We start from the raw sequence: 14,690 nt of genomic DNA, 5'->3' as shown, positions 1-14,690 counted from the left end.
GATTGTGCTAACTAAGGAATTTGAAATGAGGAATGAATCAAATAGCTTTCCTCAGAATCGTTTCCTTCCCCTATATTTCATATCAAGGAAGGAAATCAGCACTGGCCATGGTACAAAGAAAAAAGAACACAGAAAATTACAGCACAGGAACAGGCTCTTCGGCCCTCCAAGCCTGTACCGACCATGTTGCCCGACTGAACTAAAACCCCCGACCCTTCCAGGGACCATATCCCTCTATTCCCATCCTATTCATGTATTTGTCCAGACGCCCCTTAAAACTCACTATCGTATCTGCTTCCACCACCTCCCCCGACAGCGAGTTCCAGGCACCCACCACCCGCTGTGTAAAAAACCTGCCTCGTACATCTCCTTTAAACCTTGCCCCTCGCACCTTAAACCTATGCCCTCTAATAATTGACTCTTCCATCTGGGAAAAAGCCTCTGACTATCCACTCTGTCCACGCCCCTCATAATCTTGTAGACTTCTATCAGGTCGCCCCTCAACCAAGATGAAGCCCATCCAAGGGCTTGCACTGGACATTAACTGTGATGCTTTTGGTTTCACATTGCATTGGCCTAACAATACATTCTATAGCATTTGCTATAATCTTCCAGCACTCAGAGTGAACTTTTAGACACTCGTACTCTAAAACTAAGATCCATTTCATAGAAACATAGAAACATAGAAAACTACAGCACAAAACAGGCCCTTCGGCCCCACAAGTTGTGCTGAACATATCCCTACCTTTTAGGCCTACCTATCACCCTCCATCCTATTAAGTCCCATGTACTCATCCAGGAGTCTCTTAAAAGACCCTATTGAGTTTGCCTCCACCACCACTGACGGCAGCCGATTCCACTCGCCCACCATCCTCTGAGTGAAAAACTTCCCCCTAACATTTCCCCTGTACCTACCCTTAGACTTTAATTCTGAACTTAGCATGGAATGTGATCATGACATAGCATGACAGGAGAAGTGATTGTGAGATCTGAAGGAGCATTGAGAGATCCGAGACCAACTTTGTCAGAATCAAAGAAACTGAACCTGAATCTTCGGAAAAGAATGCTGAAGTGTCACATTTTGTCACCCATGTAGTACGCCTCAGAGACACAGAGAACAAACAAAGAAACTATTGATAATCTGAATGCATTCGAGATGTGGACATACAGGAGGATGTTTCACATATCCTACAAACAGAAAGACCAGGAAAGGTTGGAAATGACTGGAGAAGAGGAAATTAGTGCATAATTTTAAAGAGAGAAAGATACAATGGGCGGAATCTTCCGGCCATTCACACTGGCGGGATTTTCTGGTCCCGCAGCAGTGACCGGAGATTTCTCCATCTTCATTTGCAGTCACGGTGGGGCATGAACGGCTGGTGAGTTCATGCCCAAAATTTTGGTCACATCATTCGAGTAGACAAGGTTATTGGAAGGGAATATCGATAGAAAATTGTCAGTGAGGGAAGCAGAGGGGAAAAGAGATGGCGGATATAATGGACTGGATGAAGTTGACTTCTGCAGAATGAGGCAGTGCAGGGCAGCAGACAGATGGAGATCCATGGCAACCAACCTTCTGGGAAGCTGATGGCAACAAACACATGAAGCATGGTATAAAAATGCTTCGCATTAGCCCTACTCATGTAAATGACAATTATTGATATTAAAGGCCATCTGCCAGATACATGCTTACTTAGGCATCCAATTTAGATCTGATGGCCATTGTTCTTTCTCAGTCCAGATTCTGAGGTTAACGCAAGCATTATTGTCATTATTAAACTCGTGAATAATATTCCCCCAACATATTTAGTCGGATTATTATTTTAGATTCTAAATATCAATGGTGCTAATGGGAATCCCTGCAAGACTCTACTGGCAATCCTCTCTCCATGGAAACCACTACCATTAATGATGACCCTCTATCTAAAAGAAATCTGGGTCATCATCATCTTCTCAAGGCATTGGGGATGGACAATAAATGCTGGCCTAGCCTGTGACACCCAATCCCGTGAAAGAAGAAATAAAAAGAAAACTAATTCCCAAGATTTTCCCTCCAATTTCATAAGCCTCTGGGTGGGATTTTCTAGCTCGCCCCGAAACTGGAAAATCTCACCCAAGGTCAATGGTCCGTCCCTCGCCCGCTACGATTCCCGTGGTGGGCAGAACAGGAAAATTTGCCCCTCTATCTTACGAGTCAGTTATTGATCAGTAACGTCGTTCTGGCTTTGGCGTCAGGAGGTAATGGGTTTAAGCTCCACTCCAATGACATGAACATGTTATATCGATTGGCACTTCAATACAGCACTGAAGAGATGCTATCTTTTGGGATGAGGCCTTAAAATTAGGTGCTGCCTGTCTCCTTGTGCAGACATAATGGCCAGAACTTTACTGCCCCGTCCGCCACTGGAATTGGAACGAGGGTGGACCATGGGAAGGTTCATTAACCTGGGGCGGGATTTTACGGTTTCGGGACAAGCGAGGCCGTAAAATCCTGCCCAAAATATTCAATGATGCTATTCAAAGAATAGGGAATTTCTCCCGATTCTACCGGCACTTGATGGTTTGTGTTATAAGGAGAGGCTGGATAGACTGGGACATTTCTCCCCGGAGCGTAGGAGACTTAGGGGTGATCTTATAGAGGTCTATAAAATAATGAGGGGCATCGATCAGTTAGATAGTCAACATCTTTTCCCAAAGGTAGGGGTGTCTAAAACTAGAGGGCATAGGTTTAAGGTGAGAGGGGAGAGATACAAAAGGGTCCAGGGGGGTAATTTTTTCACACAGAGAGTGGTGAGTGTCTGGAACAAGCTGCCAGAGGTAGTAGTAGAGGCGGGTACAATTTTGTCTTTTAAAAAGCATTTCGACAGTTACATGGATAAGATGGGTATAGAGGGATATGGGCCAAATGCGAGCAATTGGGACTAACTTAGGGGTTTAAAAGAAAAGGGCGGCATGGACAAGTTGGGCCGAAAGACCTGTTTCCATGCTGTAAACCTCTATGACTCCCAGTGTTGTGTCCAATAATTATCCCTCAACAAACATCTAAAAACATAGCTGGTCATTTATCTCTGTGTTGCTTGCGGATCTTTCTTGTGTGAAAATTGTCTACGGTTTTTCCAACATTATAGCCATGGCTACACTTTGAAAGCACATCATTTGCTGTAAAGCATTTTGGGATGTACAGAGATTGTAAAAGGCACCTTCCAAAAATTCTTTAAAGGCTCTAATGTGCGATGTCTGCAGGCCTCCCTACATCCATCAATCTAATGACCTTGAATAATTCCATCAAAGTTCTTACGACATGACCTTCTATTCCAGAGCCATATTGCCAATCTCTAATAATCCTTCCTGTTCAAGGTACTCTTACAGAGCACGCTTAATGATTGCTTCAGACAACTTTCTTATAACTATCATTAAGCTAATGGGACTATAATTTATTTCTTGTGCCTGACTTGTTTTCCTTTCTGAATATTGGTACAATGTGAAACTCATTCCAGTCAATAGAAATGATTAAAGACTCCAGCAGCTATTAAATATATGAGTAAGGGCCTCAATTAGCACAGCTCCTATTCTCTGAGCAGCCTCGGGTAAATGCTGTCGGGACAACTAGCTCAATCCAATTTCAGACCCTTTATCTTTTCAGGGTTGCATCTGCATCCACTTTAGCATTTGCAGAGACACTTTGCCTCAGTGGTAACTGAGTATAATCTGCAGGAGTGAAGACTATTGCAAAGTAACCATTTAAAATCTCAGGCATGACCTTGGAGATCACCTGAAACTGCTGTGACCTTATGATGCCCTTTATCACCCCCTGACTCCTAACATAACTAGAAAAGATTTTCCATCCACAAATTCCTTTGTCGCTGATACTAAAATGAAATTTACAGAGCAACAGTTATGACAAGAGATGCTTAGTCTGACCAATACGTGGTGGCACGGTGGCACAGTGGTCAACACTGCTGCCTCACAACGTCAGGGACCCGGGTTTGATTCCTGGCTTGGGTCACTGTCTGTGCAGCGTTTGCATGTTCTCCACATGTCTGCGTGGGTTTCCTCCGGGTGCTCTGGTTTCCTCCCACAGTCCGAAAGACGTGCTGGTTAGGTGCGTTGGCCATGCTAAATCCTCCCTCAGTGTACCCGAACAGGGGCCAGAGTGTGGCGACTAGGGGATTTTCACAGTAACTTCATTGCAGTGTTAATGTTAGCCTACTTGTGACACTAATAAATAAACTTTAAACAAAACCTTTACAACCTCTATCCATTTAATGCCACAAACTAAAGAACTCGCAATGCTGCACCAACTCCAGTGCGTTTTCTGACAACACAAAAAGCCTCTCTTGCTCTCTCCACCTTCTCGCAGCATCTCATTGCCTGGCTGCTTATTCCTGTTCCTAAGACCAGGCTGTCCATGGGAAAGATTAACTGCAGCGACAAAACTGGCTACTAATCTGCCCACCGTCCACACTCGCAGAGACACATTGCCACCCTTACCTGGCAGCAACCTGTGCTGAGTTTCTGAGTGCCAAAGCAGCGATGAGTGTGAAATGCTGCTGGAATTTCAGCTTTGCCTAGATTTTCTGGTCGGAAGAATGGAAAATTATCCGTGATCACTGTTGTTGCTTCTCTGAAATTGACATGCAACTTCCGGAGTCTACGCGTGTGCAGTTAAACAGGGAATCCAGAAATTGCTACCAGAGGGTCTTCGCATCATCTCGAGGGTGCACTGATCCCCACAACCTACAATGAAGCGGAAATCACTGAACTTTCACTGACTTGCTTCTAGGCTTAATACAAAAATCTTTGCCAAAAGTTGCACCTTGTTAAATGAGATTTAACAAGATTTTTTAATGATATGTTAAATTCATAGCTACACTGCTTTTTATATTTCTATCTTTTCAAAGTGTCATTTCTCCATTATGATTTTAAATATCCCCATTTCTAAGCAAATGTTGATAATTACTGATGATGCTTTAGTTTCCACCTTTACCTTTAATCATCTATGTAGGTATCAATCATTTATTTTTCTATTTTTAATATGTAAATGAAGTAAAGGATTCAGTAATTTTTGGTTCCTGGTTTGCTGTCATCCTGACAACTATAGAATAATTCTACAGCTGCCATCCTCCCACTGATGAAAGATTTGATTTGATTTATTATTGTCACATGTGTTAGTATGCAGTGAAAAGTATTGTTTCTTGCGCGTCATACAGACAAAGCATACCGTTCATAGAGAAGGAAAGGAGAATGTAGTGTTACAGTCATAGCTAGGGTGTGGAGAAAGATCAACTTAATGCAAGGTAAGTCCATTCAAAAGTCTGATGGCAGGAGGGAAGATGCTGTTCATAGAATCCCTACCGTGCAGAATGAGGCCATTTGGCCCATCGAGTCTGCATCGACAACAATCCCACCCATCCCCATAACACCACATTTTTACCCTGTTAATCCCTCTGATACTGAGGGGAAATTTTAGCATGGCCAATCCACCTAATCTGCACATCTTTGGAGTGTGGGAGGAAACCGGAACACCCGGAGGAAAGCTACGCAGACACGGGGAGAACGTACAAACTCCACACAGACAGTCAACCGAGGCCGGAATTGAACCTGGGCCCCTGGCGCTGTGAGGCAGCAGTGCTAACCACTGTGCCACCATGCCACCCTCCTCTTGAGTTGATGATGGACACACAACAAACAAATCCATTTCAGATGGGGTGTCTTCACATGGCACACATTTGCTGATGGTTAAAGAGGCCAATTCTTGAGAGGCAAGTTCTGGCACAGGTGTTGTATATGAAGCTACCAGATGTCACTGTGCATTGTTGTTTGTGCACATTTCCACTCCATCTGACGAAGGGGCAGTGCTCCGAAAGCTAATGGTATTTGCTACCAAATAAACCTGTTGGGCTTTAACCTGGTGTTGTTAAAACTCTTACTGCTATCAGGATATACACAGAATTCACGCCAAACAGTGAAGATGGAAATTTCTGAGCTTCTTTTCCTGGTAGTTGTAAGTCACCCATGTTTGACAACCATACAAGAAGGTACTGAGAATATGGACCAAATAAAGAATTAGCTTGGTCTAAAATGTTATTCCAGCTAGCAAATATCCCATAGGTAAATATTGTGAATTTGTACGGGTCGGTTACTGACATGCAAAGATATGTGTTAAAATTGCTGAAAAAGAGATATGCTCTTAAAACTTTCCATCTTGCACTCAGGACAAATTCACAAGATGAGTGATGATGCCCTGATGAGTACAAGGTGAAAAGCTTTGACAAGTTTCTTTTTTTTTAGCAATACCCAAGTTCTGTGCTCCTATAAGTCTCTGTGTTAATAAAATGGGGTGACACGGTAGCACAGTGGTTAGCACTGCTGCTTCACAGCTCCAGGGACCTGGGTTTGATTCCTGGCTTAGGTCACTGTCTGTGTGGAGTTTGCATGTTCTCCTCATGTCTGCATGGGTTTCTTCCGGGTGCTCCGGTTTCCTCCCACAGTCCAAAGATGTGCGGATTAGGTTGATTGGCCATGCTAAAAATTGCCCCTTAGAGTCCTGAGATGCGTAAATTAGAGGGATTAGCGGGTAAATATGTAGGGTAGGGCCTGGGTGGGATTGTGGTCGGTGCAAACTCGATGGGCTAAATGGCCTGCTTCTGCACTGTAGGGGTTCTATGAATATTCATATACCAATATTGTTTTATGCAAATTCACCCTAGTATCTTGAATAAAAACAGAAAATGCTGGAAAATCTCAGCAGGTCTGACAGTGTGGCACAGTGGTTAGCACTGCTGCCTCATAGTGCCAGGAACCCAGGTTCAATTCCAGCTTCACGCCACTGTCTGTGCAGAATTTGCACAATGTCCCCCTCGCTGTGTGGGTTTCCTCCCATGGTCCAAAAATGTGCAGATTAGGTTGATTGGCCATGCTAAATTAACACTTAGTGCCAAGGGGATTAGCAGGGTAAATATGTGGAGTTATGGGAATAGGGCCTGGGTTGGATTATGGTCGGTACAGACTCGATGGGCCGAATGGCCTCCTTCTGTACTGTAAGGGTTCTATGATTCTATTGGTGGAGAGAGAATAGAGCCAATATTTCAAGTCTGGATGACCCTTCAAAGGTCAAATGGGATGAGATAATAAAAGGCGCTATGTAGCTGTAAGTCTTTCTCTTCCGTTCAAAAATAATGACTATTAATAAGTGATGAATTCCTATATTATCTTACATTTTTAATTTTCTTTCGTTCAATAATTCCTACATTTTGTATATTTAAAAAAATGCAAAGATGGAGTCTAGATCTTTAGAATTTGACTTTAATATGCAGGTGAAATTAAACTGGGCAACATACAAAGGAATGTCAGAAGGCAAATGCAGGAAGATTTCTCCCTCTTCTGCCTTGGAATTGGTTTTGACGTGGACTATGATTTTCTGGAAAGGATAGCTCTCGAAAACCGAGGAATCGCTCGCCGCATTCATGCAAATGTCAATGCGTCCAGTCAGCTGACGGTAATCCATTACTAATAACAATCAGTGAAGGCTCTTCTACTTCTGATTTTCCTTTTCTTTTAATTCCCATTGCTTCTGTTTTCTGTGTCAGTTCAGCTGTGGACAGTAAATCCAATTCTTTCCCCCAACACTTATTTCTTGGTGGTGAAAGGGTTGATGTTACAGTTAACTTTAAGATGTACTGTGACAGATTCATTATCCCTAATTAGTCAAAAAAATATACTCATGATAGCATGGGATACATTTCTCTTGGGCAAATTGATGGTAAGAATCATAATTTCACTACATATAACTTTTACAGATTTATATTGGCAAGCATCAAATGAATTTGAAACAAAAACAGAAAATGCTGGAAAATCTCAGCCGGTTTGACAGCATCTGTGGAGAGAGAACAGAGCAAACATTTCAAGTCAGGATGACCCTTCATCGTTGGTCATTCAGACTCGAAATGTTGGCTCTATTCTCTCTCCACAGATGCTGTCAGACCTGCTGAGATTTTCCTGCATTTTCTGTTTTTGTTAGATTCCAACATCCAAGCACTAATTTGCTTTTATCGAAGTGAAAATTGGATTTTTTTTAGTCTGATCTACTTTCTTTTCAAAATGTGTTTCATTAGTTTGTCCACTCCTTTACTGGTGTTTCTATTTTTGCACCTCAAAGTTGCACCCTATTTCGAGGTTATTTTGTTTTTAGGATTCGTTCATGGTCTCCCTGTCTAATCCGCTCCAAATCCAAATAGGGGAAGCAGTGGTGTAGCAGTATTGTCACTGGACTAGCAATCCAGAGACCCAGGGTAATGCTCTGGGAACCCAGGTTCGAATCCCACCAAGGCAGATAGTGAAATTTGAATTCAATAAACATCTGGAATTAAAAGTCTAATGGTGACTATGAAACCATTGTCGATTGTTGTAAAAACCCATCTGGTTCACTGATGTCCTTTAGGGAAGGAAATCTGATGTCCTTACCTAGTCTGGCCTACATGTGACTCCAGACACATAGCAATGTAGTTGACTCTGAACTGCACTCAGTTTGAGGGCAATTAGGGATGGGCAACAAATGCTTGCCTTGCCAGTAACTCTCACATTCCATGAAAGAATAAAGAAACAAAAAATAATCCGCCTGGATATGCTGGGAGGTTGTCCACTTCTAATAATCTCTGTGGAGGGACAAATGCAAGGTCAACACTTGACAGCATAAGTGCACCTCTAACTAAGCAAAGGGGTGGCTTACACCCCCTACCATCTTACCACTCCATGGGGATGTACATTGGAGTATCTGTCACTCGATTTTCCAGTCTTCCTACTAATACGGCAACTTGGGCACTACTATTCCTGAAGAATTCCCTTCTGGCACAATTCATTTCGGATGATATCACCGTGTTGATGTGTTGAAAGGTTCAAGTCCAATTTAGTTACCAGACTGTGGTTCTAATTGTGAATGACAGGATTTCTATGAAGAAGTGGCCACTCCATTGTTGAGAAAGATCGACATACACTATGGCGACGATGTGACAGATGTGACACAGGAGAGATTTGACAAATATTTCAGCGGTTCTGAGCTAATAGTAGCAGGAAAATTAGCGAAGAAGGAACCTTCAACTATAAAATGCCTGGTGACAGCATCTTCAGTAAGTGCACACAGCAACACATTGATCTTAGCACAACTGTTTGAAACTTGATAAATATAAACTAGTTCTTGCAATTATAACAATTACTTGTTGCATGTTTAGCCCAAAATTTCCAGTAGAGATTATATTTCACTTCACATAAATGTTTTTTAGTGAGTTGCAGTGTGTTAAAGCTCCTACACAATAAGGACACAGTAACAATAGGTTCACTAGCCCCATGGCTAATTCTTAACACTAGTTCATTTCTCACCTGTGCGCTGACAAGGATAAAATGAAAAGTCAACATAAAGAGCTAAGGGTGGGATGAAGATGTTAAGAGAAAACAAGAAGGAGAGAGAAGATGGGAATGAGTAAGTGACAGAAGGAAGGTGAGAAACAATGGACAAACGACAAGAAATGAGGAAAGGGAGTGAGAAATTAGGAAAGGATGCGGGAAGAAGATGAAAGGAATTTAAGCTTGCATTTGTTAGCATTGTTAAAACAGCCAAAGTGCTTTACAATGAATTACATTTTGGAGTTCAGCAATTGTCACTATGTAGTCAGGGCACTAGATTAACTCTTTGTTCTTCGGTGACCAGTACCTCCATATTAACTTGAACAGGAGACAGGAACTTGGTTTATCATCTCAGGTACGAAAGCAGTATTTAAGGGGCAACCAGACGAATACATGAATAGGCCGAGAATGGAAGGATACGGACTCCGTAATTGGATACGGTTTTAGTTTAGGCAGGCATCCTGATTGGCGCAGGCTTGGAGGGCCGAAGGGCCTGTTCCTGTGCTGTACTGTTCTTTGTTCTTTGTTCATCCAAATGATAGCACCACTAGCAGTGAAATACTTCCACTGTACTGCATAAAATACCAACATAAGTCACCTAAGTGTTTGAACCTAAAAGGTATAACTGGGACTGGAAGGTTTGAATTATAAGAGAGACTGGATAGGCTGGGACTTTTTTCCCTGGGATGTAAAGTTTATTTATTAGTGACGAGTAAGGCTTACATTAACACTGCAATGAAGTTACTGTCAAATTCCCCTAGTCGCCACACTCTGGCGCCTGTTCGAGTCAATGCACCTAACCAGCACGTCTTTCAGACTGGGAGGAAACCGGAGCACCCGGAGGAAACCCATGCAGACACATGGAGAACTTGCAGATTCCACACAGACAGTGACCCAAGCCGGGAATCGAACCCAGGTCCCTGGCACTGTGAAGTAGCAGTGCTAACCAGTGTGCTACCATGCCACCGGCGGAAGAGGGTGACCTTATAGAAGTTTATAAAATCATGAGGGACATAGATAAGGTGAATAGTCAAGGTCTTTTTCCCAGGGTAATGGGGGTCCAAAACTCGAGGGCATAGGTTTAAGGTGAGAGGGGAAAGATTTAAAAGGGACCTGAGGGACAACTTTTCCACACAGAGTGTGGTGCATGTATGGAATGAGCTGCCAGAGGAGGTAATAGAGGTGGGTACAATTACAACATTTAAAAGACATTTGGACAGGTACATGGATGGGAAAGGTTTATAGAACAGTACAGCACAGAACAGGCCCTTCGGCCCACGATGTTGTGCCGAGCTTTATCTGAAACCAAGATCAAGCTATCCCACTCCCTATCATCCTGGTGTGCTCCATGTGCCTATCCAATAACCGCTTAAATGTTCCTAAAGTGTCTGACTCCACTATCACTGCAGGCAGTCCATTCCACACCCCAACCACTCTCTGCGTAAAGAACCTACCTCTGATATCCTTCCTGTATCTCCCACCACGAACCCTATAGTTGTGCCCCCTTGTAATAGCTCCATCCACCCGAGCCTCCTCCGCTCCAGAGAGAACAGCCCTAGCTCCCTCAACCTTTCCTCATAAGACCTACCCACCAAACCAGGCAGCATCCTGGTAAATCTCCTCTGCACTCTTTCCAGCCCTTCCACATCCTTCTTATAGTGAGGTGACCAGAACTGCACACAATATTCCAAATGTGGTCTCACCAAGGTCCTGTACAGTTGCAGCATAACCCCACGGCTCTTAAACTCCAACCCCCTGTTAATAAAAGCTAACACACTGTAGGCCTTCTTCACAGCTCTATCCACTTGAGTGGCAACCTTTAGAGATCTGTGGATATGGACCCCAAGATCTCTCTGTTCCTCCACAGTCTTCAGAACCCTACCTTTGACCCTGTAATCCACATTTAAATTAGTCCTACCAAAATGAATCACCTCACATTTATCAGGGTTAAACTCCATTTGCCATTTTTCAGAGTTTAGAGGGATATGGACCAAGAGCAGGCAAATGGGACTAGTTCAGTTTAGGAATCCTGGTCGATATGGATGAGTTGGGCTGAAGGGTTTGTTTCCATGTATCATTATGACTAAATATGAACTAAATGAGAAAAGTTGGTAAAGACCAAGATACTTGGCAAAAGGCAACAGGAAATGGTGAGAAGTCATAAATTTATACAGTAACCTTAGAGTACATACTACCTGTAGGTGTGGTGGGTATAAATCTGGAGTGCAAGCAGAATAGGTCTGAACTTTTTTAGTTGTTTAATCATCTAGATTATTGTCTGAGATTTTCAGCAATAATTCGACTTAAACTTGAGAAGCTGTTTAAACTAACAATTCAAATTTCAACAAAAAATTTCAGAGAAAATGGATATTTGTATGATCCATCGTGGAGTTGTAAATTGGATTATTAATGAGTCAGGTGATAGGAAACAAAGTGAATATAATTTGAATAGTGTAGGTCTGAAAAATAAGGTTTAATAGCAATAACCTACCAAATGTATCATTTTGAATATCTTATTTTGTAAGTGGGATATGTAAATTTACAGAAGACACCAAATAATTAAGAATGCGGGATGAGCAGAGGAATATTGTTCATAGACTTGTATCAGTCAGCAACCAAATCACTTCATATTAATAACACTTGTGCCATAATTCATGATGTGTCTGATAAAATTAAAGAACAATTTATTGACATCAGTCTTTAACTTCCTCTTGCTTACATCTCTTTAACCTATTCTTACCATTTAATTTAAGATGATAGTCTAGATTTATTTTTGTCATTCCCAAATCTTACATATCTTCACAAGATCATTTCTCAAATGTCTGGTAAGCCCAAGTCTCTAAAGACATTCCTTACATTTCAGCTCTTTGACAGAGGGATCAGCATTTTTAGCTGTTCTCCATACCCTCTCTAACTTTTAAGCGCAATGTTCAAGGTGCATCCTGATCAGAGAACTATACTGCTTAGTCATGACTTCCTCTGGCTTGTATTCTATGGTGCTGGCTTTGTAATTCACCATTCTATTAGCTTTCGTGATTGCTGGTGTGAACTAGTTCAACATATTAGCCACTGCGTCTACTAAAATGCCACAGTCCCTTTCAGTTTTGTTCTTCACTATTTTAACTACGGGGTGAGTGGTATTTTGTGTTTAAATGAGTTTAATCTGGTATTGCTCTGCCAATTTACACATTTTATCAATTGATACTGGCCATGCTGCTATGAATTGACGCACAGTGGCACAGTGGTTAGTACTGCTGCCTCACAGTGCCAGGGACCTGGATTCAATTCTGGCCTTGGGTCACTGTGTGGAGTTTGCACGTTTCCCCCTTGTCTGTGTGGGTTCCCTCCGGGTGCTCCGGTTTCCTCCCACAGTCCAAAGATATGTAGATTAGGTTAAATTGCCCCTTAGTGTCCCAAGATGTGTAGGTTACAGGGATTAGTGGCGCAAATACATGGGGTTATGGGAATAGGGTAAGATACACTTGTCAGAGAGTTAGTGCAGGCTCGATGGGCCCAATGGCTTCTTTCTGCACTGTAGGAATTCTATGATTCTATATTTTCAGAACTGCTCACCTCAGGTATTACAAACACCAAAACTTAAAGTATCTACTTTTGGCAGTCCATTACATTGGCTTGCATTTGGCTCAATTTCAAAGTTGCTGTTTGTCTTGAGCAGAAATGGTTGTGTTAATTCATTAGTTTGCATTTGTTCCGGTGCACTTAATGCAAGAAAGCCATAAGTAAATAACAAAACTCATTAATGTTCAGTTCACTTACGTCTACTTAAATCCTTCTAATTCGCTCTGTGGAACTAGAGTTTGGACTAAGTCAGTACTTCTGAAACTTTTCTCCACTGTGTCTCCATTTTGTTGCTTCACGCTTGGTGTGACCCCACAATGAAAATTGGTGGTGGAGGAGGAGGGTTGTTGAGTCTGGTGGAGGTTTAAGTATCAGCGATACAGACACAAAAACAACTCAGACACCTACCATGTTGCAGAAAAATAGGCCTCAGACCTCACTGGATTGGGCTATGGCCACTGGCAAAAAAAAATCATGTACTTTTTAAGGGCCTCGCAGCCAGTCCTGGGACTGTCTTGGGCTAGTGACCCCAGTAGCTCATTCCACAACCACACTGGCATGACCCTCAGCTTGGGAAACTCTGGACAAGGCACCAGCTGCAGCTTACATAAAGCTACAGGAAGTAATGAAACTGGAAACAACTGGGAAAAGAGTCACAACGCAGAAGGAACATATTGTAGAGCACTTGACAGATAAATGAAAAGGGTGGGAATAGAGGGATACGGTCCCCGGAAGGGTTGGGGGTTTTAGTTCAGTCAGGCAGCATGGTCGGTGCAGGTTTGGAGGGCTGAAGGGCCTGTTCCTGTGCTGTAATTTTCTTTGTTCTTTGTTCACAATAATAGTGTTAGCATGTTATACCATCTATCACATATCGCAGGCAAATTGTGTACACGTGAATGTACCTGTGATAAATATTCGGGACTGCATGTGAATATTTGAACACTATGTATTGAGTTTCTGAATCCAAGCTATTTATATGAAATTTAGTTTAATACAGTGATTTCAATGTTAAAAGCAAGTTAGCAATGATTTTATTTTAACTAGCAAAGAAATTTCAATTGAACATGTGAAGAAGTCTTTTCAGATATGTTTCTGTTTACTGCACTGCTTTCCAAGTAGCTCTTTCTTTCTGTGTTTTTCACATGTTTTGGGGAAGGGAAGCTGCAAATAAAGATTGTTTCTATTTCGTCCCAATGTGCCTGATTTTTTTTGATCAGAGAAACCTAATCACAAATATATCATCTGGTAATCACACTGCTAGCTAGATTTAAAGGTTTGGTTTTATTTTTCATCTTTTGCACTGGAATAGATAATTTAATCAGGGTACAGCACAGCAAATTGAAGATAGTGCACATGACAGCACAAAGGCAGTAAAAACATCTCAGGAGCATCAACAGAAAATGTTTCATTCTTGTGATGTGAGCAGACATTGCTGGTAAAAGTCCACCAGAGTTCATTCCAGGGCAATTCCGGATTATTAACATGTAACAAGATTAATATAATGCATTGATGTGAAACACTGACATATTCTTTACATTTTCTGCTCTTTCTCAGGCAAATGATGACCTCGTGTTTGAAGTAGACTCTCCAACGGACGAGCTCAGCAAGATTCTGGCTAAGCAGAAATATGTTCTTCCCGAGTTTACAAAGCAACTTTGGGCCTATCTTACAATTAACCAGCTGTTAGCCGAGAGGTTAGTATTCTCGGTCAA

General features: G+C 42.1%; 1 protein-coding gene across 1 annotated transcript in view; it reads left to right on the top strand.

Annotated features, from left to right (window-relative positions):
• The window catches only part of itih2 (inter-alpha-trypsin inhibitor heavy chain 2), a 73,372-nt gene that overhangs the window by 23,155 nt on the left and 35,527 nt on the right, over positions 1 to 14,690 (top strand). Inside the window, exons 10-12 of the mRNA XM_078234767.1 lie at positions 7,317 to 7,498; positions 8,943 to 9,125; positions 14,533 to 14,672. Coding sequence (XP_078090893.1) covers positions 7,317 to 7,498; positions 8,943 to 9,125; positions 14,533 to 14,672 — 505 coding nt within the window. The remainder of the gene's footprint in view (positions 1 to 7,316; positions 7,499 to 8,942; positions 9,126 to 14,532; positions 14,673 to 14,690) is intronic.

This window comes from Mustelus asterias, chromosome 19 (assembly GCF_964213995.1).
Source record: "Mustelus asterias chromosome 19, sMusAst1.hap1.1, whole genome shotgun sequence".
NCBI lineage: Eukaryota > Metazoa > Chordata > Chondrichthyes > Carcharhiniformes > Triakidae > Mustelus > Mustelus asterias.
Note: the sequence above shows the minus strand (reverse complement) of the source record. Positions and strands in the feature narration are given on the sequence as shown.